The 26962-nt window shown below is 45.4% G+C and overlaps 4 protein-coding genes across 6 annotated transcripts in view; 2 read left to right on the top strand and 2 right to left on the bottom strand.

Annotated features, from left to right (window-relative positions):
- Nucleotides 1-62: 62 nt before the first annotated feature.
- lrrc14b (leucine rich repeat containing 14B) lies at nucleotides 63-4254 on the top strand. Its single transcript, XM_052070625.1, has 3 exons — nucleotides 63-667; nucleotides 1435-2066; nucleotides 2980-4254. Exons 1-3 carry the CDS (start codon nucleotides 392-394, stop codon nucleotides 3644-3646), a joined length of 1575 nt encoding a protein of 524 aa, XP_051926585.1. The 5' UTR covers nucleotides 63-391; the 3' UTR covers nucleotides 3647-4254.
- Nucleotides 4255-4261: 7 nt separating this feature from the next.
- On the bottom strand, nucleotides 4262-5350 carry LOC127603949 (cytochrome b-c1 complex subunit 7). The gene is made up of 4 exons (XM_052070694.1): nucleotides 5266-5350; nucleotides 4745-4813; nucleotides 4509-4675; nucleotides 4262-4436 (listed from the first exon to the last, which is right to left on the bottom strand). Exons 1-4 carry the CDS (start codon nucleotides 5345-5347, stop codon nucleotides 4359-4361), a joined length of 396 nt encoding a protein of 131 aa, XP_051926654.1. The 5' UTR covers nucleotides 5348-5350; the 3' UTR covers nucleotides 4262-4358.
- A 3784-nt stretch (nucleotides 5351-9134) lies between these two features.
- Nucleotides 9135-11582, bottom strand: mterf3 (mitochondrial transcription termination factor 3). 3 transcript variants are annotated; one of them, XM_052070637.1, is made up of 8 exons: nucleotides 11442-11582; nucleotides 10903-11174; nucleotides 10678-10830; nucleotides 10422-10611; nucleotides 10021-10168; nucleotides 9828-9899; nucleotides 9557-9718; nucleotides 9135-9481 (listed from the first exon to the last, which is right to left on the bottom strand). In XM_052070637.1, the coding sequence occupies exons 2-8, from the start codon at nucleotides 11162-11164 to the stop codon at nucleotides 9287-9289; spliced, it is 1182 nt and encodes a 393-aa protein (XP_051926597.1). In that variant the 5' UTR covers nucleotides 11165-11174; nucleotides 11442-11582; the 3' UTR covers nucleotides 9135-9286. The 3 variants fall into 3 exon arrangements, with proteins under 3 accessions (XP_051926597.1, XP_051926598.1, XP_051926599.1); XM_052070638.1 differs by lacking the exon at nucleotides 11442-11582 and adding an exon at nucleotides 11266-11408; XM_052070639.1 differs by lacking the exons at nucleotides 10903-11174; nucleotides 11442-11582 and having other exon boundaries at nucleotides 10422-10594; nucleotides 10678-10822.
- A 533-nt stretch (nucleotides 11583-12115) lies between these two features.
- Nucleotides 12116-26962, top strand: part of nup153 (nucleoporin 153) — a 16912-nt gene continuing 2065 nt past the window's right edge. The window contains exons 1-18 of the mRNA XM_052070569.1: nucleotides 12116-12273; nucleotides 15675-15924; nucleotides 16295-16570; nucleotides 17362-17501; nucleotides 18284-18412; nucleotides 19171-19287; nucleotides 19363-19404; nucleotides 19585-19638; nucleotides 20034-20180; nucleotides 20257-20442; nucleotides 21594-21731; nucleotides 21825-21920; nucleotides 22913-22997; nucleotides 23112-23210; nucleotides 23574-24134; nucleotides 25128-26192; nucleotides 26374-26736; nucleotides 26953-26962. The exon at nucleotides 26953-26962 is cut by the window's right edge and continues 209 nt beyond it. Coding sequence (XP_051926529.1) covers nucleotides 12196-12273; nucleotides 15675-15924; nucleotides 16295-16570; nucleotides 17362-17501; nucleotides 18284-18412; nucleotides 19171-19287; nucleotides 19363-19404; nucleotides 19585-19638; nucleotides 20034-20180; nucleotides 20257-20442; nucleotides 21594-21731; nucleotides 21825-21920; nucleotides 22913-22997; nucleotides 23112-23210; nucleotides 23574-24134; nucleotides 25128-26192; nucleotides 26374-26736; nucleotides 26953-26962 — 3836 coding nt within the window. The 5' untranslated portion in view covers nucleotides 12116-12195. The remainder of the gene's footprint in view (nucleotides 12274-15674; nucleotides 15925-16294; nucleotides 16571-17361; nucleotides 17502-18283; nucleotides 18413-19170; nucleotides 19288-19362; nucleotides 19405-19584; nucleotides 19639-20033; nucleotides 20181-20256; nucleotides 20443-21593; nucleotides 21732-21824; nucleotides 21921-22912; nucleotides 22998-23111; nucleotides 23211-23573; nucleotides 24135-25127; nucleotides 26193-26373; nucleotides 26737-26952) is intronic.

The raw sequence follows: 26962 nt of genomic DNA on the forward strand, positions 1-26962 counted from the left end.
TAATACATTCTTATAAAAAATGACTTTGTTCATGCAAGATTATCGTGGGAGGGGGGGGGGAAACAAGTTTGTTTGTTTTTTTGCAATATACTACAAATATACTTTTTTTTTCTCCTCAAAAATTTGACTGCCTGAGGACTTCTTTCTCGGGCATTCTACTATTCGGCCAAATTAAATGATCAGTGACCTGTGAAAAAGTTTGTCAGCGCAAACAGACCCTGTGACCGGCAAAGGACGAGAGACAGCTGTTGCTATAAATAACCCGCACCCCCATCTCACCTACCGCAAGACCTCGTGCCTCGTTACAAGACCTGAACCAAAGCAAAACAAAGGGACAGGCGGCAGCACTGACACTCGTTTGTCAATCGGATGGCCCATCCGAGGTGAGAGCATGAAGTCGCTGCGCTTTCTCTCAGCCGAGGCCTTCGTTCATAGCGGCCCAAGTGCCGAGCAGAACCTGGCCTACGTGTCTTTTGACGCATACCCGCACCTCTTCAAGGCCTGCTACTTGCACGAGCGGCCTGAGTTGTTGCGAGCATTGGTGCGCACCTGGCCGCTGACCGAGCTCCACCTGGGGTCGCTTCTGGGCCGGACGCTCGACTGTCCCGACGACCTCACTTCGCGCACGTGCCGCCTATGTCTCACCGCACTTTGCATCGGATTGAAGGTACTGTAGCTTTTTTTTCTTCTTAAAATTCATGCTATTATATTAGCGCTCTCAATTTAATGCGTTATCGGCATTAATTTAAAACAATTTACACTCGATTATTATTTTTTTTTAATCATGAGATTAATGCGGCACCACGTTACAGCAAATGTTACGTTGCTCTAAAATAATAACGTGCTCCAAGTTTGAATAACTGCTCCAAGTGAAAATTGTGAATGTAAAATTGAAAATCGAAATGGTTGTTTCAGTAAATATTTGCAATTTGCACAAAGAAAACTGATCCACGATTCCATGTTGATGAGAGCATTAAAATGGGAAAAATAGGAGAAAAATAAATCAAAGGAAATTTTGAATGGTTAAACATCTGTGATTAATTACAGCTAATTCTGAATTAACTATGGAATTATACATTTGTGATTAAATATTTTAATCATTTCACAGCACTATAATACATACGTTTTTTTTCTTCAAATGTGGTTGTTTTATTAACAAAACCATAACTATTTGTTTTGCAGTAAACTTCCACTCAGAGTGCCGTCAAACAGCAAATTAAGACTGTTTTATTTTTTTCCAAAGAATGATTCATTACATGCCATGCTTGTGAAGTTTACTCAAATTATTTTTGCATGCAACGCAAGACAAAAAAAAAAATCATTTAGGCAACAATTCGTACCTCCAAAAACTTTTCTCAGTTCACTCAGTTGTCAAGACATTACCGTGGTTTGTTTCCAGAAAATCAAATTGTAACTGTTCCCCGTTTCCTCCAGGATTACGTGTTGTCCCCGCCAGGCACGTATGCCAAAAGCCTGCGTGTTGTGGACCTGACATCTTTGAGGGATGTGGAGCGGCAGGCGTGCCCGTGCGGGACCACCATGGGCCGCTGGGCTCGCACCGGGTTGCTGAGCCAACTGTGCTATGAGACGGTGGCAGCCATGGAGGGCGGCGACGACGTAGCCCCCTCTGTGTTTGGCACCGCCGTGGACGTGCGTCTCAACGGCTTCGTCACGGGCCGTAACTACGAGCTAGTGACGCAGGCCTTGATACTGGCGCGCTACTCGCCCCTCAAGCTACGCTTTGTGACATTCCGGGCCGATTCGTTGGCCCTCAAGCAACTCTTCTATGTCCTGCGACTGGCTCACCCCGAGGCGATGACCAAACTGGAGGTGGTGCACAACGTTCCTCTGGAGACTGTTCACCTGGAGGTGCTCTTCTCCAAGGTGGACTTCCCTAGGCTGAGGTCCCTCACGCTGCCCACGGGGTCGCTAGACGTCAGGAGGTTGGGAGCAGATGACCAACAGCTGATGGCCGTCCTCGGGAACCTGATGGCCAAACTCGGCAGCTTAACCGAGCTCTCCATGGGATTCTCCACGCTCACCGGACACCTGAGGAAACTGCTCAGGTGAGACCAGAGTGGGAATATTGAAATAAGGGGGTCGTCTTATATTCGGGGTCTAGACATTATACCCATTAACGACGCTAGATGGCGCCAAATATCATTCAAGCGAATGCTGAACTTGACTCCCCAGGCCAAAGTGAACGCCTGTCACAAAGAATAAAAATAAAAATAGTGGTAGCACGAAGAAGAAAAATAAAAATAGCGGTAAGAAAGAAAAGAGAAGAAAATAATAGAAGAGATAACAGAAAATTGAGAAACGTAGCGACAATCTGGAGAAAAGTGGGTCGAAGATCGACCAGGTTAACCGGCAGCTGAGGAGAAGTTAGGATGTCATTTACATTAAAAAAAAAAAAACAGAATCCATTCATTTACGAATGTGGTTGCACTTCAGATTTGAATGAGGCAAAATAACATTCTCTCAAATACAGTATATTGTTATCATTTGTTTCAGATGTACTGTAATTATTCATTCATTCATTCATTCATTCATCTTCCGTACCGCTTGATCCTCACTAGGGTCGCGGGGGGTGCTGGAGCCCATCCCAGCCGTCTAATTATTTTCTGTATAAAAATTAATTTGGTGTTAAAAAGGTATTTTTTCAAACTTCAGTTTTGAAAAAGAGGGGGCTGTCTTATAATCAGGGCCGTCATATTCGGGCCAATACGGTAGTATTTTATTTTGGAAAAAAAATCCACAACAGACTTCAGCCCATTTATCAGTAACATAGTGAAAGTGAGTGGAATGAATATTTACTTTCCAAGTCACTTTACAGTGTGCGTGCCTAAAATTTCAGATAAGAGACAGACACCTGTGCACCGAGAAAAAAAAAAAAGATAAATGACTCTGCGGAGCCCTGATATATTGGAACTGTTTGAGGCATTTGGAAATCAATTCTCTTTTTCTGTGTTGAACCAGCCCCCTAGAGAGGCCGCTTGAAAGCTTGGAGCTGGCCAACTGCTGTCTGAATCGTGTGGACATGACCTACCTAGCCAACAGCCTGCACAGCGAGTACCTGTTGCACTTGGACCTGAGTGGCCACCCCGTTCTGGAAGACTTCCCCGCAGCCTTCATAAAGTTACTGGGCCGCTGCTCGGCCTCACTGGCAAGCCTGGCCCTGGAGGAGTGCAGCGTAGAGGACGCAGCCGCCTTGGCAGACGCGCTGTCCCGCTGCCAGGCGCTGGAGGAGCTCAAACTGCTGGGCAACCCTCTGAGCGGCCCAGGCCTACGGACACTCGTGAGCGCGTTGGCGGGAGGATTCCCCAAGCTGCGGTACGTGGAGATTCCCGTTCCTCGCGAATGTTACCCGGAGGACGTCACGTACCCGCTGGATGACACGGCCCTGCTGGATTACGACGGGGTGCTCTTTCGGGAGGTCAGGGAGCAGCTGTTGGGGATCCTAGCAGGAGCGGGCAGAGGAGACGTAGATTTGTGCACCCCCCTCATGGGCGCCTACGATCCAGATCTTCATGAGACCAACAACGAGTTGGGCGTGTCCATGTTGAAGTCTTTTAACAGCGTCATGGGGAACTTCATAGAGACCATCACAGAAGTCAACGACAGGAGGGCACAAAAGAACAATTAACCAGTCGGAGGATTTCAATGCAATGTACGTACATGTTTGTGTTCATGTAGAATTTAGTGACTTGATTTTACTTCTGACTAATAGCTGATCTTCGGGGTAGCCCATTTCCATATAGCATTAACCTTCCCCAAATTATTTTTTGTGTGCTTACTAAACAATAAAAAATAGCACCAAATACTTAAATGGCTTCAACATACGGTGCTTCCTTGACACCAGATGGAACAGAAGCAATTTTTTTGAGTAAATAAAGATATAGGTAACAAAAGAAAAAAAACTGCAAATAGAAAAATGGAGGAATGTGGGGCAAAACAAGAACTCATATTACAAAACATTAGGTTTTTTTTCCCCCGAAATCATACATTTAGAGAATAAAATTTACAATAAAGTGTAACATCTTTTTTGTGAAGAAAAGTTATCTATCGAGACATTTTTTTCATACCCATAAGGATGATTTCTTTCCTGGATTTTTTTGTGAGGTTACAAAGATCCATTATATACGGTAATTTTTTTTCTTTCAGCAAACCCTAATTTTCCTTCATATTTTCTCCAAAATCCGAAGACAATTTGATTTCTATATGTACATAATTTCACATAATAAAGCTGACTTCAACTGGCCTTGTTTCAAAATGTACATTTTAATGACGATATAGGCTTTGATTTCATTTTAAATACAACATGCAACGATTAAGTGGCCCAGATTGCTCGCTTTCATTCATTTCTTCATCCATTCCTCTTTTTCTTTCCTCTCGCGGATGACCTCCTCTAGATACGGCATCAGGTAGTGCTCATCCTAAACACACAGAAAAGCAGCGTCAACAAGTTGCCTGTCAGGAAAAAAAGAGTGCACAAACACTTTTTCTACCTCCTCGTATTTTGTCCACTGATCCTTGGGGAGGATCTGTTGCTTCATGGACAGATCCAGAGCTCTCTTGATGCGGAACATGCGGTCAATGTAAACATTCTCCGGGAGCCTGCGCAGGGCCTCCTTCACGTCGTTGTCCTCATATATCGTGTCGTCCCGCATCAAACCTGCCGCAGGGGAGTCAAAATGTAGCTTCTCTTCGCTGATTTAGGCTCACATTGCCTTTCCGTGCTTACCAATCTTGTTGAAGCCGCTCAGGTTGTAGTACCATTTGCGTACATTGAACAGAAGCCTGCCTGAAGCCACTGGGGGACGGGGAAAGAGTGGAAGGGTTTTAAGTTGGCAGAAGCACACAGTTTAGATTACAATAACTTCACCATGAATGATTATTACACTTTAAATGTTTATTATTTGACTACCGTAACTTGACCTTAAATGACATTTTCCCTGTCATTTTAGGTATGTTGCGCAGTGCCTCCTCAAGTGGTACACCAAAGAATCAGAACAATCGAAAGGACAATCAAAACGATAATTCCCCACGCTGGCAGATGTTAGCAATTAGCATCAGCTAGCTGGGAGGACAAACAAAATAGAGGACGAACACGAGTCAAATGAGTCCAAAAGCGCGCCATAGGCATATATTTCACAAAAGTCAGCGCGAGTACCAGTCAACACCTCGCCTGCTTGCTTAATTCAATTGTGCCAACTTCGGAAGGATATAAGTTTTAAATCATTTCATCGGAAGAGACATTTTTACCTGGTACCCTCGTCGCCATTTTGATCTTTACGGAGGGACGAGGGGCATCGTGGGTAAGGAAAGGTCGGGAAAAGAGGCGCATGCGCACATGCAGTTGTCGACGCATATTGAAGGCTTCGGTCGCAAATATGAACATGAATAATATGACTAAATAAATATACTTTGACTTAGATTTGTTCTTGGTTTTACTGTTTGGTGCTTTCTACCGCCTTTATTAGCGATGTATTTTACCGTTTATTGTGCATGTTAAATTGCTCCATGTACAGCACTTTGTATGCAGCGATGGCTGTTTGAAAGTGCTCTATAAATACAGTTGACTTGACTTTTTCACTGGTAAAAAAAATCTGCAATGCGATTTAACACACTACATATATTTTCAGACAAAATGAATGTAGGATGTTATTAGCTTTAAATTCCACCAGTGCAGTATAGATGCGGTACAGTTTGTGTCATGTAAACAGCTGAAAATGTAAACCAGATCTAAAAAAAAAACAATAAAAAATTGATACATCAAGGAAGCACATTTAAAATTCGTTTTTTTACACGTGTGGTCTCAGGTACTGTACGCCTTGACTTAAAATGGAAATGTTGTGAAAAGCTGACTTTATCTATATAGGCGGTGAATGAGTGCTTAGCACATATGCCTCACAATCAGAATCAGAATCAGAATCAGAATCAGAATCATCTTTATTGGCCAAGTATGTAGAACACACAAGGAATTTGTCTCCGGTATAACACGCTGCACTAGTATCATCGTAAACAACAAAATCATTGAACCATTTTAGAGTAACCACTAGTTTTGAAGTACCATTTTGTGGTGCAAGAAGAGTGACTGTCAGTGACTGTTTAAGGAGTTAATGGCTAGAGGGAAGAAGCTGTTTAAGTGTCTACTGGATTTGGTGCGCATGGATCTGTAGCGTCTGCCTGAGGGGAGTGGCTGAAAAAGGTGGTGGGCAGGGTGCGGCGGATCCAGGAGGATTTTCCGTGCCCTTGTCTTGATTCTTGCAGTGTGCAAGTCCTCAAGAGTGGGTAGGGCGGTGCCAACGATTTTTTCTGCCGTCCTAACTGTCCGTTGAAGTCGGATTTTGTCCTTTTTTGTGGCGGCCCCAAACCAAACCGTGATGGAAGAACACAGGATTGATTCGATAACTGCAGTGTAGAACTGTCGTAGCACCTCCTGTGGCAGGCCATGCTTCCTCAGCAGCCTCAGGAAGTACATCCGCTGCCGGGCCCTTTTCAGGATGGAGATGGTGTTGACTTCCCACTTCATGTCCTGGGAGACTGTGATTCCCAGGAACTTGAAGGTCTCGACGGTTGACACAGGGCAGTTGGATAGTGTGAGGGGCAACTGAGGAGAAGAATGTTTCCTGAAGTCCACGATCATCTCTACAGTTTTGAGCGTGTTCAGCCCGAGGTTGTGTCGGCCGCACCAAAGCTCCAGCTGCTCCACTTGTTGGCGGTACGCAGACTCGTCGCCGTCTTTGATGAGACCGATGACCGTGGTGTCGTCTGCGAACTTTATGAGTTTGACAGCTGGATCTGTTGAGGTGCAATCGTTTGTGTAGAGAGAGAAGAGCAGTGGCGAGAGGACACATCCCTGTGGGGCACCAGTGCTGGTAGTGCGTATTGATGATGTTGTTGCTCCCAGTCTCACCTGTTGTGTCCGTCCCGTCAGGAAGCTGAGGATCCACTGGCAGATCGTAGGGGACACTCCGAGGTGGAGTAGTTTGGGGGTGAGGAGTTCCGGGATGATGGTGTTGAACGCAGAGCTGAAATCCACAAACAGAATCCTTGCGTAGGTCCCTGTGCTGTCGAGGTGCTCGAGGATGTAGTGCAGGCCTATGTTGACTGCGTCTTCCACAGACCTGTTTGCCCGGTAGGCAAACTGGAGAGGGTCCAGCAGGGGTCCAGTGACGTTCTTTAGGTGATTCAGCACAAGGCGTTCAAAGGACTTCATGACCACAGACGTCAGGGCGACAGGCCTGTAGTCGTTCAGTTCCGATGTTGCCGATTTCTTGGGAACTGGGATGATGGTAGACTGTTTGAAGCAGGATGGGACCTCACACAGCTCCAGGGATCTGTTGAAGATTTGTGTGAAGACCGGAGCCAGCTGGTCAGCGCAGACTTTCAGGCAGGAGGGGGACACTTTGTCGGGCCCCGGAGCTTTCTTGATCTTTTGCTGCTTGAAGAGCCGTCTCACGTCCTGTTCGTGGATCTGTAGTGGAGAAAAAGAGGGTGGGGGGCTAGGTAGAGTGGTTTCTGGTAGAGGTGGGTGTGTGTGGGAAATGGGGGTGTCCTTTTCAAATCGGCAGAAAAACATGTTTAGTTCATTAGCAAGACCCTTATTGTTCACTGTTTGGGGGGATGGCATTCTATAGTTAGTGATTGCTTTCAGGCCATTCCATACAGATGCAGAGTCGTTAGCAGAGAACTGGTTTTTCAGCCTCTCTGCATAGCTTCTCTTTGCGATGTTAATTTCCTTTGTCAATTGGTTTCGGGCATGTTTGTACAGTGCCCGATCTCCACTTCTAAATGCGGCCTCTTTCTCTTTCCTGAGTTGCCTGAGTTTGGGAGTAAACCATGGCTTGTTATTGTTGAAGGAGCGGAATGACTTCGTTGGTACACACATGTCCTCACAGAAACTGATGTATGATGTTACAGTGTCTGTGTATTCATCCAGTGTGCCCGTTGAAGTTTCAAAGACGCCCCAATCAGTGCAGTCTAAGCATTCTTGTAGAGCTAGCTTTGCTTCATCTGTCCATTTTTTCACAGTCTTAACAACCGGTTTAACACATTTGAGTTTCTGTCTGTATGTAGGTATTAAGTGGATTAAATTGTGGTCAGAAAGACCCAAAGCTGCGCGGGCGACCGATCGGTATGCATTTTTGATTGTTGTATAGCAGTGATCTAGAATGTTGCCTTCTCTGGTGAAACAGTCTATGTGCTGCTTATATCTGGGAAGTTCACGGTTAAGATGTGCTCTATTAAAATCGCCCAAAATGATCAGGGGTGACTCTGGGTATTTTAGCTCGAGTTTGTTTACTTGTTCGGCTAGCGTTTGTATCGCCGTGTTAGCGTTAGCTTGTGGCGCAATGTAAACACCGACTAGTAAAAAGGAGGTGAACTCACGTGGCGAGTAGAATGGCTTGCAGTTTAAAGACAGCGACTCCAGGTCCGGGCTGCAGTGTGCGTCGAGCTTCGTGACATCAGTGCACCATTCTTCGTTGATATAGAAGCAAATCCCACCACCTTTCGATTTCCCCGATAGCTCCGTGTCGCGGTCGGCTCGGAGAAGGCGGAAGCCGGGTAGATGTAGCGCGGGATCTGGATGGCGGTCACTGAGCCAGGTTTCAGTGAAGCAGAGCGCAGCAGAACGTGCAAATGTTTTGTTGGTCTTTGTGAGGAGAAGAAGTTCATCCATCTTGTTTGGCAGAGATCGTAGATTAGCAAGATGGATCGATGGGAGCGGGGTTCGAAATCCGCGCTGCCTGAGCTTGACGAGCACGCCGGCTCGCTTCCCCCTCCTCCGGCGGCGTCTCCATGCTCCGTACAGCGCAGCCGCTCCGCTCCGCAATTGTGAGGTTAGGAGTTCGAAACCAGGCTCCTTCCTACATATGTAGAATTTTCTTGATCTCCCCAGACTTGTGTGGTTCTCCAGGTACTCGAGTTTGCTCCCACATTCCAAAACCATGTAAGTTACACACATTAAAGATGCAAAATTGTCCTTAAGTTGTGAAGGTGAGTGCATGAATTATCTGTATGTGCAAAGTGATTGATTGGCAACCAATAATTTCTGAATCTGAATAGAGCGTGGAACCTGCCTCTCACTCAAATTCAGCAACGTTGCTCAAAAAAAGCCACCATAGCAATTACTTTTCTGCAAAACTATCTTTAATTCCTGATATTTTGACAAACACATACCACATGCAGGACATCACGGTGCTTTTTGAAATGTTTTTAAATGTTTAATATAATAATGTGTCTTTCATGATTTATTCTCCTGTTCCTCTTGCTTCTTAGTTTAAAGTGTCTTTTGGAACAAGTAAAAATCTTCCGGCGTGGCCAAAGCCACCTCGGTACAAAAAATCTCATCCGGAGATGACGCCAAGCGCTCCAAGGAAACATAGTTGGCTTGATCTGGGTCATAGTTTGCCCTTCCTAGGTACTGCAGGAACAGGTGCCGCTCTCTTATCCGCAGAAACTTGGCATTAAACACCTGTTGGAGGTTCGACTTAAGAATGAACAAAGATACTTGGACAAACTACAACAATGCAGGTGAAAGTCAATGTACCTGTGGGAACTTGGCCATCAGATGATGTGGCACCTTCATGGTGTTGTGGAGGAAGTTGAATATTTGAGTCAATTTCTGCTTGTTGGTTGTCAGAATTTTGGGAACAGCCAAGACGATGTGTTGGATCTCATTGGCTTTGAAGCCGAGCTCAATTTCGCACACCTGGAATGGCAAAGCATATCTTATCTTATATATATATATATTAATACAAACGCAATGTCAAAAACGTATGCTAATGCTCGGTTTTGTTGTATTTTTTTCATTGCATCACCTTTAAATTTTCTTTAACGGGCTCCAGACTGCCACACAGCAGTCTAGGCAGACGTGCGACAATAGTGCGAGTCTGCGTGGGAAAAAAAATATCTCGTGAATATCCACATTTGCGTGGCTGATTTCGAAGAAGACAAACTAATGATGTCTCCGTTTCCTAAAACGATGCCACTTAATGCAGCGGAAATGCTTACGTTGGATGGACTGAGGCCCAGCTGCTGCTGAAAAAACCCCAGACGGTTGTCCAGCCTCTTCACACTGAAGTTGAGAAGGTATGGAGCTCTGGACACCATTGATGCGACAGTCTCTGCTGTAAACCTCTTGGACTTGAGATAGTTCACCCTTCAAGAAGAGAACAAGCAAACAGGATTGATTCAACACAATAAAAAGGTGACCTTAAAAGAGGTTGTTATAACCATCCACAACAGTTAGTTGAGTTGATAATGTTAAAATGCTTGGAAAGTGTCTAGATAAAGGTTTTTTTTCGGAGTGTCACAGTTAAGACACTGGAACATATTATACCAAATATTAATTAATCTTGATGGGAAATCGAAGGTTGTGCAGGTGCCCCTTTAGATGAAAAATTTCCTGTCACCTGGCCTGAAGGGTTTCCATTTCCTCCATGAGGAAAAACGGGTTGCGTGTGATGATGTAGCCCAGACGAGAGTTGTCCACGCCGATGCTTTTGAGGAAGAGCAGCCTCGGAGCCACATCCGTATGGAAGTCAAGACGGAGCAGCATGGAGCCGACGTTAGGCCTTTGTTCCAGCTTCCACAGGTTCACCCCTGCCAGTAAAACTTAATCATAAACACGACAAAATTATATGACTCACGCTGTTGTCCATTACTTACCAAGCTCCACTAGTTTTGTGAGCGTCTCCGAATGGTCGACGTAGTTTCTGAGAGTGGCAGACACAGGAGGGATGGGCGGAAAAGGTGTTAGGCTCACAGCCTCTTCGTCGCTAATCTCCTCCAGCGCATTCAATCCAGGGGCGGCATCCAGATCTGAAGGCAAAAAAAAAAAACAGTCACTTCCCTGTCACGACCTTTCCAAATAATATGCTCACAAATACATACCTAACGTTGTGGGGCTTTCATTCAGCAGTACAGCTTCCTTTGCGTTTTCTTTATTTTCCTGATGTTTAACAATCAAATCGCTGTAAAATCGGATGTGTTGTCGCTGCTGATATTTTGCTTGAGGCCAAGTGACATTTGGAGGTTGGCGAGCCCTCGTGACTGTGCAGCAGTGACGAAGTTGAGTGCTGATGGTCAAAGCCGCAGTGTTGAGGGGAGGCAGAAGTCTGTGTTTGATTCGGAGCTGCCTACAGCAAAATGCCATTTTGCTTCCACTAAAGAAATGGCGAGGGGTTAGTTAGTAAGTCTTATACAAGCCCACAAACTTGTAACTTTTACATTTTAGTAATGTATAATAATATATACTTGCACTTTCTTCATATAACGCTGAACCTTATCTTTTATGGTGTAATGTACCTTGTTTCCTGTGTACTACAGCATTATGATACTGTGCTATTGTAAATGATGCTAGCTATAGCCAAAACATGCTCATGCTAATGAACCTTTTCATAGAGACACCGCAGAAAATACATTTTACTCACCGTTTATAATTTTTGCCTCATAGACGCAACACACTACAATGTAAAATTTTACTTTTTATGTACGGAACAACGCACTTGAGGAAATGCGTCACCATAATGGATGTACCACTTCCCCAAACAGGGTACAACTGCAAGTTTGTAGTTTCTTAACACTGGTTTGGTAATATTTTAAAAATTATAATCATTCTAAAAAATAAGTGATTATACACACATTTTCGTCAGTCTAAGCGTTGTTAATGTTGTACATTTACTAATTATACATTGCTTATAGTACGATTGAAGCCACCCCTTTTTCCTTGTTCGACGGTTAAGTCCAACCTCATTCGGCTCATTCTTTCCCCTGTACAGTATTTGTTTGCTTAATTGTACGGGAATTTTGTTTTATTTATGCATTATTCTAAATGCAACCAATTCCAACAATGAACTATGTTTTTATGTAGTTTATAAATGAAAACAAAATTGGATGGTTTTGTCTTTCTTGTACTGAAGTCTTTCCACCGATTGCACGTTTACATTTTACCAGTCTTATTTCGTAAAATTTTTTGTTATAATGTATTTCTTTATTTTTCCACACACGTGCATTTACGTGTGTATTTTGTACAAAGATTTTGTTTTGGGAAGCAAGAAGAGGGCATTATCAATAGTAAACGGTTAACTACATTTCCCCGAATCCCTCGGGGCATTAGCCGCCGTGCTGGATGACAGCTATCCGGCGTTGAAACACCGACAGGACACACTCTCCGACACAAGAGCCATGGCGGCCACGGGTGGAGGGAAAATCAGAAGTCGGAGATATCACATCGTCTCCAAACCTTACGCCAAGAGCAAGCAGGTAAAGCCCCTAGGGGTCTGCGTCTGGAGCCCCCGAGACGAGTGAACAGAGACGACGACGAGGCCAGCGGGCTTTCTTGCATGTGTTTTTGTTTGAAGTTCGGGGTAGACATTTTGAGGCCTACTCGTGGCCTCCACGCGCTTCTTAGCGTGTTAGCGGAGGCTAAGCCATTAGCGCCGCTCCTCGGGTAGCTTTGCGGCGTTCACCGACGCACTTGTAGGACAGCTGCCGTGTCAGTGCGTGGACTTGTCCCGAGTGGATGAAGTCACCCGGCCGCGGGTCGGTGCGACGGCACCCGCGTCATTGGGGCCAATTGAGTCGTTAGCGGCCCAAAAAAAGGTTCCGACCGTGCTAGCCAGGCTAACAGCCGGCCGCCAGGCGCATTGTTGTATTGGCCTCGCTCCCCCGAGGGGGTGGTTTACGTATTCCTGTTGGTCAATTGATTTAATTTAGTCTTTCGAAATCGCCATGGGGACTTGATAGGGAAGTGTGTCGTTGGTGATTTGGCGTTGATTTTTACTTGCGCGGCTGGGCTATGGGGTGGCTAAAGTTAACCGGGCTCAATTGCGCAGGAAGCTGTTAAAGAACCCCACATGGTTGCATTACCTGCCGCCTTAAATGTTCTCTTCGACTCCTCACATAACCGCGCTTTCGTCATCCCTAAGGCTCCATTCTCTTCTGCGTCTGTAGGAGCTTGAAAGTAATTCCCGGTATAGAATTTAGTTGGTGCTTGATTTACGATCAATCAGCTGATTAGCCTGCAGGCTAACATCTAGAAGAGTGTGTGTCATGGCATTGATTTTTGTTTATTTATTTTGAATTCCCACACCTAACGCCACTTAGTATCCCAAACTCTTATGAGATTCATTTGTTTACATTCTCCAGGTACACGTGGATCATCTAGTGACATCCAATAAAAATTAGGGTGCAAGAGCAATTCTGATATTCCCGCTACAATATTGTTTTGGAGCCAAAGCGTGTCAAAAATTCTGGTTGGAATGACGACATCAACCAGTGTGCAAGGCACCAAAAGTTTGAAAATCAGGTGATGTGTTGTGGAGGAATTGTGTGCGTGTGTGTGTGTTTTTGGGGGGTGCCTTTTCGGTGAATGTTTTGGTGTGATATTGCCGCCAGAAAATCTGGTCAAAACTTCCTTCAAATTTAAAGAGTGTAACTTGATTATTTCTCAAAATATCTCCGCTACCCTAGCTGCAAATTACTTGTCACTTAACCGAAAAACTCAAATTGAAATATTGAAACTGGAAAATTATTTGTGAGAATGTTTGTAAGAATAGTTTGTCATCCTCTTTGTACCAACCGTAAGGATACAATAACTGCATTTAGGCTGACAATTAGCTGTATCTGTGTCAAGGTATTGATTGAGTTTTCAACATTGAGACTGTATTTAAATAATCAACTGAAATGTATTGCACGTAAACATAAAATCCAAATTGGACCAGCATTATTGTTGAAAACCAAAGTCGACCTCAAGATTAGGAGCTTTTTTGTTGTACAAAGTAAGTAAATAATGGCGCGATCGTTTCACCTGCGTGTTTATGCTTGTACGTGCAATAACGGGTCGAGCGCAGGTGGTTCATTGCTTTTGAAGTAGATATTCGGTCAAAAAAATGTTGCGAACCCCCTGCTCTACAGAAATGCAATGCGCAGACTGTTGTCAGTGGTCTACAGTCCCTTAGTCAATCAGGATGCAGAACACAATGCACACAAAAAATCATGGGAAACCTGCATTATTAAAAAAAAAAAAAACAATCAGTAAGAGGGTTCACTGTCCTCCAAAATGCCATCAAGACTCCAGAGGAACATTCCTATTGATGGGCACACAGGTTAAAGTTCATATTTGCACATGGGTTAAAGTTCATGTATGTCTGACACATTCATCTGGCAAGTAAGCCCAGGGTGAACTTTCAGAGGTGGTGACAAAATCTGCACTTTTTGGACAGAACCCAGCACACTCTGATTGTTTTATTACTATTAATGTGCGCGTTTGTGCAGTGGAGGGTCATCCCAAAATGTGATTGTTCATCACAAGGGAGAAAAATATCAGCTTGTCCAGACGTCTTGAGCAGGGCCTCGTTTGCTGGTTGCCTCGTGAAGCATGCACACAGTGACTGACCCACTTTCATTCTTACTACACTTGAGGAATTGCTTCTCCTGGAAAACAATGCACTGCAGCTGGTCGTCATAATCAGGCTGTAACTCTAAATTCAAATAGTCTTTCTTCTCATGGAATTAGAGAAATATTCTATTTCTGTCATGCTGACTTTGCACTTCAGAAAGAGGAAGAATGTGTGCCTGTCTCTGTGTGTGCGTATGTGTGTGAACAGCAATTTGTTGTGTGAATGTTCACAGCTGCAAAAACAACAACAAAAAAACATTCCTGTTACCATTTTCCCACTGAAATTAGTGGATAGTAGTGATCCGTGACGACACGCAGCATATTGTCCCTTTCCCATTGAACAGAAGGCGCCACCCCAGCCCCCACCACCACTTTGTGTCTGGTGATTACGTAGATCATAGTGCGACAGATTTCTTGATGGTAAACAAAGCAACATGGGAGTGTTCTTTCTTTTATCATACTTTTTACCATCCCCAAAATAGTCGAAAAGCAGCGGAGGATCAACTCTTTGCTACTACTGAGACGACGTGAATTTTTATATACAACAGGCCGATCGACACTGGTCAGTGATCCTTTCCCACTGCCCAAAAATGCGTGTTTACCCATGGTTTTGCAGCAGTGGGAAAGGGGTATGTGAGTGACAGTTGCCCAAGGTAATACATAAAACAAAGGATACAGAGAGAACATTTTCGGAATCAATTATTCCACAGATTAATGGGATAAAAAATGAATTTTGCTCCAATAAACAACAAAATGTGCCCTGTGAGTTGCAACTATTATAGTATAGTTGACTTGGGCTCGCCGTGCGTATGTTCCACAATAATACGTGTGACATTGAGCATGCATTGATTGAGAAGGGCGGGGCTTGGCCTGGTGAGTGATGTGGGAGGCAGCGATTGAGAGTTTGAGTTTGTTGTTGTAAACTCAGGTTAGCGGCCGCCTGCTCACTGAAACGTGAACATCAATTTTCCTTGGGGAAATCCGCCAGCTTCATGCGAACGCACGTTGCAGAACACCACCGACGGATTAACAAAACTAGCCGCCATGTTGTGGTACTCAAACTTTCTAACAACTTGTATCTGAGAACCAATTAATTGTTTTTCTCTTGAGCTGCCAAAACACCTGCATGTGAGAAACCCTGCAAAACATTCTGCTTACATGAAAACGATATTCCTTTTTATGTGTGTCAGTTGTTGAGCCTGACCAATAAATGTTTGTTTTTGTTTTTAATTGATTAATTTATTTTTTCCCCCCTAATCACTAGCCGTCAGGCCTGATCAGCCGAGTGACCGACACGGTCAAGAGCATCGTTCCCTCCTGGCTGCAGAACTACTTCAAGAACGGGGAAGCTCCGGAGGGTGAAGCAGGAGGTGGTGGGGGGGGGGAAGGAGGAGGAGGCGGAGAAGCGGCTGATGTGACAGAGAACTGCCTGCTGCCTCCCCCCAACGGCGGCAGAGAGGGGCCTCGCTCTCTTGATGGATGTCACTCGCCTGAGCCGAGTACCAGTAACACGGGTTAGTTCCCCTCCCCCATGTAAAAAAAAAATCTACCAAATAATTTTGCATAATGGAATATGGGATTGAACCCGACACTAAATGCAAATGGTTGCAATGAAAAAAATCATTTTCTGCAATGTTTCCAAACTATTGGGGGAGGTAGACGACAACGCTGATGTGCAACAAATCCAAAGTCATCTAAAACTTTGAGCACTGTGTTTCAACGAAAAAGTGTTCCTGAAATACTTTAAGATCGACCATAATCTTCTTTTTTTTTTGCCTGTCTAAAACGGCATCTGAACTATTTGGCTGCGATTCTTATTTTCAAAAAAGTGGGTGGGTTGTGAAACAAAAGCTTATTCTGACCGTTCCCCTTTTCCCAATGCAGAGCCCTCGTCCAGCCGGGCGTCACTTAACTTTCAGGACTACGTGCTGTCCCGGCCACCGCTCAGCCACTCCCACCTCCACTTCTCGCCGTTGGAGTCCTCGTCGCCGGGGCTGGGCAGCTCCAGCTGCCTTTTCTCACAGCCCTCCACCTCCTCGGCACCGGGGCCCTTCTCCACCGGCTTCTCTCTGGTCAAGGAGATCAAGGATAACTTGTCGCAGCACGAGGACGACAACATCTCCACCACCAGTGGCTTTTCCTCGCGCGCCTCCGACAAAGGTATGCCATTAGGAAAAGTAGTTAAAATCCTTGCTCGTGGAGAAGATGCACCCAAGGGTTTTTTTTTGTCTTCAATTTATGAATGTATTTTTTGTTTTATCTTTTCATGGGATACCACTGAAGAATTAACACTTGGCTACAATGCAGCCGGTGTACAACTTGTATTACAGTCTAAATTTGCTCCCCACATAGCAGTTAACTCATTCAGTACCAGCCAATTCTAGACCAAGTCTGAAAAGACGTTTAAAAACGTCTTTGGGAGTGAATGAGTTCATGTCTAAACTTCCGGCAACAAAGTTGAATATGCCTTTAAATGAAAATGTGCAACATGTTTCGAGGTAAACCTGTCCTGTATGGTCTTGAGTACTATGCCGCAGCTCCTTTTCAGGGTCTTTATGTCAGGTGACAATTTTTTGTCCTCTCTTATCACACCTAGATCATCGGCGAATTCTTTGCCACGAGGTGCCATATTTAATTTCCAGCGAAAGTATGAGAGAGTTTGAGAACGATACCACTACATTTAACACACCGTCTCCTCATTTATACCCGAGACTTTGTACGACTAAGTTATATAAAACCAGAGAGGAAAATGTCTAATTGGACACCTTCACTTTTGGGTGTGCTCCCTATATTTGCCGGCAGATGAGACATGAAAGGCTCTGTTGTGTTATTTTGAGGGGACAGTACATTTTTCCCATGACGAGGCTTATGAAAGTCGACCAAAATATGAGTGGTGGTGGTGTTATTATTTTTCAATGAGGCACTGTAGCTTGTGTTGTTCTCTCTTGCAGACGTACCCACATCCAAGACCGTGTCGGTTCCGCAACTTTGGTCGCCAGACGCAGACAGAAGCATCTCTGTGCCGCAGCCTTCTCAGTCAAGTCTGAAAAGGCCCGCCTTCAACCTCTCTGTCTTTGGCACTTCCGCCAATGTGAGTGTTTCAGGCCATTTGCTCAAGTCAAGTACAACTTTATTTGTCAAATGTGCTATGAAATTTCTTCCTTCTCAAGATGACATAAAACGAGGGGCCGCTGCAAGGGGTCCGCGCCGCCATCAAAAGAAAAGTTCACATAAAATGACAAAATAATACAAGACAACACATTAGACACAGACAATCGTGCAACCTTCACCACTTTTCTGCATACGCTTTGTTGTCTGAAGCAGTAACAGATGAAAAGAGGAGCCAATCGAAGCGTCCTTTTCACCAGCGGATCAAAGACGTCATGCTGCAATGTGCACACGTCTGCTACAAGCTAAGCTTGAATGCGACAAGAAGCTCCAGCATCCATTAACGAAAAAGAGATTGGCTCTCTTCTCCTGTCCCATGTAAATCCGCTTCAATTCCAAGCCGCGACTCCCAGTTCCACATACGCATCGGCACTCTGCACTGACGTTCCTTTCTTCTCGTCGGCTCCTCAAGCCATGCATCCATCCAGCCGCAGACTGTCCATCAGCACCGACCTTTCCGCTGAACAAAGCGGGGCTGTGAAAATGCTGCCTATTTCAGGCGCAAGACACAAGCGCCCCGGGGCTGCCCCCTGTCAGCAGATACCTGAGAAAGATGGACTATACAATTATTATTACTTTTTTAATGCCGTTTAATACGGGGTGATCGAGGTACTGTGGTGTGAGGGCCCGGTCATCTCTCTCTAGCTGTCATTGTAAGAATAATTACTACGTGTCAGTAATGCCACTTGAACGCTGCCTCTCTAGTCGACGCTGAACAGCACAGTGCTGAATTCCAGCCAGCTGGGAGATTCGCCCTTTTACCCCGGGAAGACCTCGTATGGCGGAGCGGCCGCCGTCAGGAACGCTCACACTCGCCCCGGAACGCCGTACCAGGTGAGCCTGCGAGGAACCACGCCGGGTACCGCTGACTGCTGCTGACTGTTATTCTGAGTGTTTACCGACCCTCCGACCTAAAGCTTCTTTTTGATTTGATATGCAGTTATTAAGGACATCATTAAGTACACCCACTTAACTCATTCAGTACCAGCCAATTCTGGACCACGTCTGAAAAGACGTCTTTGGGAGTGAATGAGTCACAGTGTTGTGTTTACTACGCGTGTTAGTCGTGTGTGTGTGTCAGCAGCTCGCTGGAGGCTACACCGTCAGAGCTGCATACATTGAATGCTGATGATGGTTAATTACTATGTAAGGGTTTTATAATTAAAGATTTAAGTAAAATGTGTACTGCTATATGTAAATTATAAGTACTGTTTACATATTTTAAACATGCTGGTACCCACGAACCTACGGGGGCAGATTGGTGTGGGGCGGGGTGCAAACCTTACTTCGCGGATTTTCGGCTCTCATGGGTGGTCTCCGACCCCATTAACCGCAATAATTGAGGGATCACTGGACCCTCAAAGCCACCGATAGTTAACTCATTCAGTACCAGTCAATTCTAGACCAAGTCTGAAAAGACGTTTAAAAACGTCTTTGGGAGTGAATGAGTTAAAAATTCCGACCCCGACTCCGTCCCCATCTCTCATAGTGGATTAAAGTCATCAGATGACTGCTATATTTCAGACATTGGCATCAGATGTCACTGAGGTCTTTCACAATACCGTCCTTATCGAGCCGGTGTGATCTTTCAGGCACCGCTGAGAAGGCAGATTAAAGCCAAGCCGGCCGGCGCGCACCCTTGCGGGGTGACCAGCGCCACAGCCCGACGCATCCTGCAGTCTTTGGAGCGCATGTCCAGTCCTCTTGCAGTACGAACACACTCATAAACAAAGAGATTGACAAATTGCGTTTCAAATGCCTCTAATTCGATTTTTCATCTCCAGGATGCCAAGAGGATTCCAGCAGCAACATTACCCTGCGCAATGGTAAATTTGAGTGGCTGCCATTTTTTTTTCCGGGTCACTGTTAATCTCAGCAGAAATCTATACTTGAAGGAACAGGTTTTCTGTGGGGGGGGGGGGTTGTGTGTACATTTATTGTACAAAAGATATGACGAGTCATGGAAGGTTGTAATGTGTTTTTATTTTTTTTGCCTTTGTTTGCAGTCGATGGAGAGCGGCAATCTTGATGCGTCGCATTTGCCATCCAAAAAGAAACGGGTAAGTGATTTCATTTTTGACCTCATTTAATATTCATCCAACGCCGATGAGTTTCAGCGTTTCGGCTCGGGAACGGGGAGTTGGTTGATGACGTGAGCCCGGCTGCGAGCGTCTGTGTTAACAGCTGGCAGACGATGCCAGCTGTGCGACAGCTGTGCCACTCTCCAACAACAGCAGTGTGTTGACCGACACACACTCGCAGCTGTGGCCTGTTGCTTTGCCACTGTAATCTTTTGATAAGTTACTTGAGATCTCAACATAATGGAGGAGGGGGAAAAAAAACAAAACATGTATTTTAATATATATAATTTGACTTTGAGAGCAGTTTTTTTTTTTTTTTTTTGCTGCTGAATCTCACGTTCACAAAATCCTCATTCGTTGTTTCTTTTCCTCAGCGGGATTCCAGTCACCCGCCAGTGCAGAAACTGGTGGTCCCTGCCGCCATTTCCATTTCTGCCTCGGCGAACCGCGCCGTCTCCTTCAGGCCCAATTTGACCCCAAGCGGGCCGGGCCGGAATCTGGACCGTCTGCCCAGAGACAAGGTCAGCTCTTTCTGCCACCGAAATTACGGCCAAGGTTTCTCACCAATGCTGATTTTGGCGGCATTTGTTTCCACAGCCCGCCAGACAATCACCTCTACTACCTGACAGAAGCCCCGGAGGCCCTTCTCAAAGCACAATTGGGTCCAGCGGCGCCACCTACCCCATGTCCAGCACGCCTGCTCCCAGCAGCTCTGGAGGCGGCAAGATGAAGACCGAGCGGAAGACTGCACGGCCGTCCTCCAAGCGCACCGAGGACGACAAGGTACGCAGTAGAGGTGTCCAAATGAATTGATTGTCAAAATAATCCAAAACTATTTTCATAATGGAGCAATCGTTTCGGGCCATTGTTGGATTGCAAACGATCCAAGTCCTCTGATTTCAGCCTTTCAGTCTATTTTCTTTATGAAAGCAGAGCAATTCTCTTTTTGTCTCATTAAAATCAGACATTTGCACATTTCTGCTTTTACTTTGGAAAACAATGGCCACTCCAGTCACTGAATATGTTTTAGAAAGGTTGAATGCAAAATTAAATGTGGCGTGTTGTTAAACCTTTTATTGAATTTTTTACTTTTTTAGGCAGAAAGAAGAAAAAAAACATGATCACATGTTTAAATACATGGAGCATCATCAATTCCGGGCATCAAAATAGAGAACAGGTTACAATTCCTGCGCTTCCACATATACAATGTCCTGAACACAGGTGGTGTTCACTGATCAGACACTGACAGACACTGGTCAAAAAGGGAAAAAAAATTAACATAACAACAACTTGATTGGAATGGAGCCAATAAGGTGTCTTAACTATGTCTTTGAGCACTACCCATGGTTACCGTGGACGTGATCCAGATATCCCATAATCCATCAAATTTCTCTCGCTCGTTTTCAGATTGTCAACGCAAATTCCTCCATTTCAAATATTTCCCCAACCACCTTAATCCAGTCTTTGACTGTTTGGGGGGCAATCTTATGACAACCATTTTCCTGTGATAGCTTTTTTTTTCTCCCAAGTACAAGTATGGGCTATTATCTTTGAGTTGCTTTAATATTCAATTCCACATCTCAATTGAATTCTTTATCCAACACTTTTAAGATAAGATAAGATATCTTTTATTCGTCCCACAATGGGGAAATTTACAGCCTCCAGCAGCAAGAATGTATGTAGAAAGAAGAAAGGGGAAAGAGAAAAAAAAACAACAAACATCTTTCAATTAAATACAATGTGAACACAAATGGATAAAAATTATTATTATTATGATTGTTATTGTTATTTATTAAGACTATCAAACCCGGCACCTCTGCACTGTGAGGCTATTTGTTATGTTATTATGGTGAGGCTCACCCTCTTTTCTAGATTATATATAGATATTCACCATAGTATGTATTTTTTTTCTGTACCCCCCCCCCCCCCATCAGGTGGCTGAGCTGCCAGACCTTCGACCGATTTCACTTCCCATCAGCACGTCTGCCTTGCCCACCTTCAGCTTCTCCTCCCCGCTGCCCCCCGCCACTGCCTCCAGCGTCACCCCTGTCAAGGAAATCGCCGTGAACAAGGTATGTTCTTCTTTTATGAAATGTCTTTACTCGAGTTACGACGCACTCCCGAAATACAGCTTGTTTTTCTCTCTCTCCTTCCTCCTTCCTTAGGCGACACCCGTTTCACCCTCCTGTGTCGTACCCTTTACCTTCTCCTCGCCCATTGTCAAAGCGACCCCTACTAGTCCTCCTAATTTCTCCCCGACAGTAAGTGCTCATTTGCCACTTGAAATTGAAGAAGAAACCAAAAAATACCTGAAGTTCACGTTCTTCATTGTATATCAGTAGTGTCAAACTCATTTTTTACTGCGGGCCACATTGTAGTTACGGTTTCCCTTGGAGGGCTGTTATGAATTTTGGCGAACCATATACAGTCAAACCTGGGTTTTCGAACGCCTCTGTTCTCGACCAAATTGGTTTTCGACCAAAAATGTTTAGGTTTTTATGCCTCGGATTACGATCGAAAAATCGGTTCTTGACCAAACGGAGCGCACTTGAATGCGCCATTTGACTCGTCTCACCTTCCTAACACGAGGAAGTGACGCTTCCTCGTGTAGCGTTCCATTGTGAGCAGACACGCTCAATAAAGATTTTATTCATTTATTTATTTTAAGTGCGTGGTTTCGGTTTTCGAACAAATTGGATTTCGAACAGCCTTGTGGAACCGATTATGGTCGAAAACCGAGGTATGACTGTAAATGTTTGAACACCCCCACATATTATATATACAGCGCACAACAAATTGAGGGATAACCAGTTTTAAAATCACAAGTCAAGATAATGACTGATATTTTGGATTACATGTGACAATTTGAAATTTTTGTTTGGACTTCAGCAAGCATCATGGAAGTTGGTATGCTTTCACGGGCCACATAAAATAATGTGGCGGGCCAGATAGAATAATAATACATCACATTTGTAAGCGCCTTTCACAACACTCAAGGACACTGTACAGCCAAGACCAATAGTAAAACACATATAAAATAATAAAGAAAGAAAGAAAGATTTAAGCCGGGTAGGCAAGTCTGAGTAGGTGGGTTTTGAGCTGGGTTTTGAATAAGGAAAGAGAGTCAATATTACGAATGTTGGGAGGAAGTGAGTTCCAGAGTTTGGGGGCAGAGCGACTGAAGGCCCCCGGGCCTTGACTTGGACACCGGTGGTGTATTTTTATTTACAGTATTTATTGTCTTTCTTTTCAGGTTGGCTTTACATTCAGTGCCCCTGTGACAAAAATCGGTCCTTCCATGTCAAATGGAAAGCTGGCCACACCCATAACATCACCAGGTAAACACTTTTTATTTTCAGTCGATTTTGGAGTGAAACTCGGATGTGCTAATTGTCTTTTGATCCCCCTGGCATGTGTTTTATTATGATTTTTTTTTTTAACTCCCTCCCAAGTGAAAATATCAACAAACGCAAGCACAGACTTTGACGGACCTTTCAAACCAGCCAAAACACTGAAGCAGGGCAGCGTGCTGGACCTCCTCAAGACCCCCGGTAAGAAGCGCTGACGTACGACGCATTTCCGCTGGCGTCTTATTCACAGGAGGCCTTTACGTGTACGCATTTTTGGAACGGAAACACAACGTGGGGCGAGCACATCAGGCGCCACTTGCTTGTGTTTAACACTCCTCAGTCGGCGCTGCTGTTTTGGTTCGCACCAGTCTTGGAATTGGCTCTCCAGTTAACTAATGTCGTGCGTGAGCGGAAATGACACTAGTGCAAGTTAGTTTCTGGTATGTGTGTGTGTGTGGGGGGGGGGCAGTTTGTTTGACGCACCAAATGACAATGGTCTTTTTGAGGCAGTACATTGCTGGTTGTTGTTCATGTATTGAATTTTTTTTCTCACCACTTGTTCAGGCTTTGCTTCAACGACCGTGCAAAAGTCACCTGAGACTTCCACACAGTCCTTTGCCCATTCCTCCTCCTCCTCCACAGCCCTTAGTGACTTTTTCAAAGCCCCAGCTGGGTGGAGCTGCAATGTTTGCTTGGTGCAAAACAAGCCGTCGGATATAAAGTGCGTGTGCTGCATGGCTCCTCAGCCTGCCGCCACAACCAAGGACAATAAAACAACGGCGCTGGCACTTTCAGAGTCAAAAAGCAGCACGAACAGCACCTCCGTCGGGTCGCCCTTCTTCAAATCGGCGCCAACATGGGAGTGTGACACGTGTCTGGTCTTCAACAAGCCCGAAGCCGTCAAGTGTGTAGCCTGCGAGACTGCCAAGCCTGGCACGGGGCTCAAAGCTTCGTCCTCTCTGCCCTCCGCCTTCTCCGCCGTTAAGAGGGCGGCCAGCCCCGGTCCCGTCGCCTCCAAGACGCCACTTGCAGGATTTGATGACAAGAGCAAGAAACAAGACGGCGCTTCGGAATGCGACATTAGTATGTTACAGAACAAGGCCGCCGATACAGACCCTAAACCAGGTAGGTGCAGCTACTGAATGTTGTCTTTAAATCGTTTTTGGGACAAATATGTGCCACTCTTGATGATTTACGAAATGTTTTGGACATGCAATGAACCCCTGCCATCAGTAGCGGAATAAGGACCGAACCTTTATGCAAATGAGCATTTTGTAATTGGGTGTGGCTGGCACAAGGTGGCGACAAGCCACTGAGCAGAGAGGATCAAAAAGGTTCACCACCATGCTCCTTGCATGTACAGATAATGTCAAAGTACCGTATTGGCCCGAATATAAGACGGTGTTTTTTTTGCATTGAAATTAGATTGAAAACGTGGGGGCCGTCTTATATTCGGGGTCTATGCGTTATACCGATTCACGACGTTAGATGGCGCCAGATTTTAGTGAAGCAAATTCTGAACATGACTCCGCAGGCCAAAGCGAACCCCTGTCATGAAGAATAAAAATAAAAATAGCTGTAGCACGAAAAAGAAAAATAAATAACGGTAAGAAAGAAAAGAGAAAAAAATAATAGAAGAGATAACACAAAATGGAGAAACGTATCCGGAGAAAAGTGGGCTGAACATCGGTCAGGTTAACCGGCAGCTGAGGGGAAGTTATGATGTCATTTGCATTTCAAAAACCAGAAGACATTCATTTACGAATGTGATTGCACTTTAGTTTACATATTTAAATGTTCAGATATTAAGATTTGAATGAGGCAAAATAACATGCTTTTCCTCTCAAATATATTGTTAGAATCACTTGTTTCAGATGTACTGTCATTATTTTCTGTATAAAAATTACTTTGGTGTTCAAAAAGTCTTTTTTTTTTTCAAACTTGAGTCTTGATAAAAGAGGGGGGTCATCTAATAATCAGGTCAGTCTTATATTCGGGCCAATACGGTAATACATTAGTTTAGCCTGACTGCAAAACTGCGAATATTTAAAAAGATAAGTCTGCAAAATAATGCACATTTGCACCTCCCTAACCACGATTATGTATTTTCCCCCTCAGGAGCATCTGCGGGAGCCCCCACTCCTGCCAGCAGCACGTTATCGTTCAGCTTTGGGGACAAGTTTAAGAAGCCTGAGAACTCATGGGACTGCGACGTGTGTCTGCTGCAAAACAAGGCCGCCAACGTCAAGTGCGTCGCTTGTCAAGCAGCCAAGCCTGGAACGCCGGCGGAGCTCCAAGGATCTTCGACTACCTCTGCTTCTGGAGGTTTCACATTTGGCACATCCAACAGTACCTCAGATTCTACTTCTGGAGGGTTCAAGTTTGGTGTGGCCTCGTCGGAATACTCCTCCTCCTCGGGAGGATTCAAGTTCGGCATCCCTTTCGGAAACCCCTCGTCAGAAGCCCCCGCTAAAGACAGTAATACCTCACTAGGCTTCAAGTTCGGCGCCTCATCCGAGGGCTTAAAATTCGGGATTGCCCCCGGCGATGACAAAAAGGAGCAGCTTGCGGCTCCTCCTGGCTTCAAGTTCGGATCCAGCGGCGAGATCTCGTTGGCGGCGGGATCATCGAGCACGGAAAGTAGCAGCTCCTCCAAAACGTCCTTCAGCTTTGGCCTTTCCAAACCCGAGGACAAAACGTTAAAAGACGCCGCCATCTCGTCGTCTGTTGCCATCACCACCGCGCCCGCTTCCTCTCCCGAGAAGAGCAGCGGCAACGATGGCGCGGCAGCAAACACCACCACTGCCGCCTCCTCTGTGTTTGGGACGCCCACCCTCGCCACCTCCACACCACCCGGGGGGCCGACCTTTGGCTCGCTACCGGCCGAGAAGAAACCGGCCGCCCCCACATTCACATTTGGGAAGCCAGAAGAGGAGAAGAAGGAGGCAACCGCCACCTCCACTCCATCTACCTTCCTCTTTGGCAGCGCGAGTAAGGACGCCGACCCCGCGCCTGTCATCTCGGGGGGCTTTTCCTTCGGCAAGCCGAGCGTGCCGGCAGAGCAGCAGTCGCAGCCGCCGCCAGCACTGCCTCCTTTTACTTTTGGAAAACCGGATGACAAGAACGACGCCTCAAATTCAAAAGCGGCAAATTCCTCTTTTGTATTTGGACAAAGTGCTCCAGGTACTTGATTTGTATTCACACACACAAATAACAAAAGCTTGTCACTTACACTCCACCCCCCCCCCCCCAAAAAAAAAACACCCACACACGTACATGCGTTGCCGTCAGTCTTGTTTTTTGTTGTCACTGACCCACATGACACGAGATAATTAATCCACAATCATTCTATTGCTCCCGACAGCTTCCGATGCCTCCAAAATGTCGTTCTTCTTCACGGGAAGCAACGCCACCACGACCAGCAGCTCCTCGTCCACCCCGTCCGCCAGTCTATTTGGCAGCAGCACGCAGGCCCTCGCTCCCGCACCTGCCACAACGCCCAGCACTTTCATGTTCGGCCTACCTGCAGCCGCCACCGCCCCGGCGGCTAGCGACGCTCCCCCGGCCAAAGCCTTCGTCTTCGGGCAAAGCCAGGACACCCCGTCGGCCGCCCCCGTCAACTCGGCCGCGCAACCCTTCATTTTCGGCATGGCCGCCAATCCTGCGGCACCTCCTGCACCTTCCATCAACTTTGGCGCTTCGGCGCCGTCTGCTACCTCCTCTCCAGGTGTGTATCTTCAGCCCACCTCTCTTGAAATAGGTCGATTAAAATGTACACGACTCAAAAAAAAATTTAATTAAGATTTCAAGATGGTTCAGCCCTACTCTCAGTTGACATTACTAGATGAACTTCAAACGTACTATAAAATTCATTCCCCAAATTAATTTGACCTTTTGAATGAACATGTCCAAATTTTGAATAATTCTTCCTCCCCATCCACAGCTCCCAACCC

The sequence above is a fragment of the Hippocampus zosterae genome, chromosome 7 (assembly GCF_025434085.1).
Source record: "Hippocampus zosterae strain Florida chromosome 7, ASM2543408v3, whole genome shotgun sequence".
NCBI classification, from domain to species: domain Eukaryota; kingdom Metazoa; phylum Chordata; class Actinopteri; order Syngnathiformes; family Syngnathidae; genus Hippocampus; species Hippocampus zosterae.

Coding starts and splice junctions, on each gene's coding strand:
- lrrc14b (XM_052070625.1), top strand. CDS start 392: ATGAAGTCGCTGCGCTTTCTCTCAGCCGAGGCCTTCGTTCATAGCGGC. Junction 668..1,434: donor CACTTTGCATCGGATTGAAG/GTACTGTAGCTT, acceptor CGTTTCCTCCAG/GATTACGTGTTGTCCCCGCC. Junction 2,067..2,979: donor CACCTGAGGAAACTGCTCAG/GTGAGACCAGAG, acceptor GTGTTGAACCAG/CCCCCTAGAGAGGCCGCTTG.
- LOC127603949 (XM_052070694.1), bottom strand. CDS start 5,347: ATGCGCCTCTTTTCCCGACCTTTCCTTACCCACGATGCCCCTCGTCCC. Junction 4,814..5,265: donor AATGGCGACGAGGGTACCAG/GTAAAAATGTCT, acceptor CCCGTCCCCCAG/TGGCTTCAGGCAGGCTTCTG. Junction 4,676..4,744: donor GAGCGGCTTCAACAAGATTG/GTAAGCACGGAA, acceptor CCCCTGCGGCAG/GTTTGATGCGGGACGACACG.
- mterf3 (XM_052070637.1), bottom strand. CDS start 11,164: ATGGCATTTTGCTGTAGGCAGCTCCGAATCAAACACAGACTTCTGCCT. Junction 10,612..10,677: donor CACAAAACTAGTGGAGCTTG/GTAAGTAATGGA, acceptor TTTTACTGGCAG/GGGTGAACCTGTGGAAGCTG. Junction 10,169..10,421: donor ATGGAAACCCTTCAGGCCAG/GTGACAGGAAAT, acceptor CTCTTCTTGAAG/GGTGAACTATCTCAAGTCCA.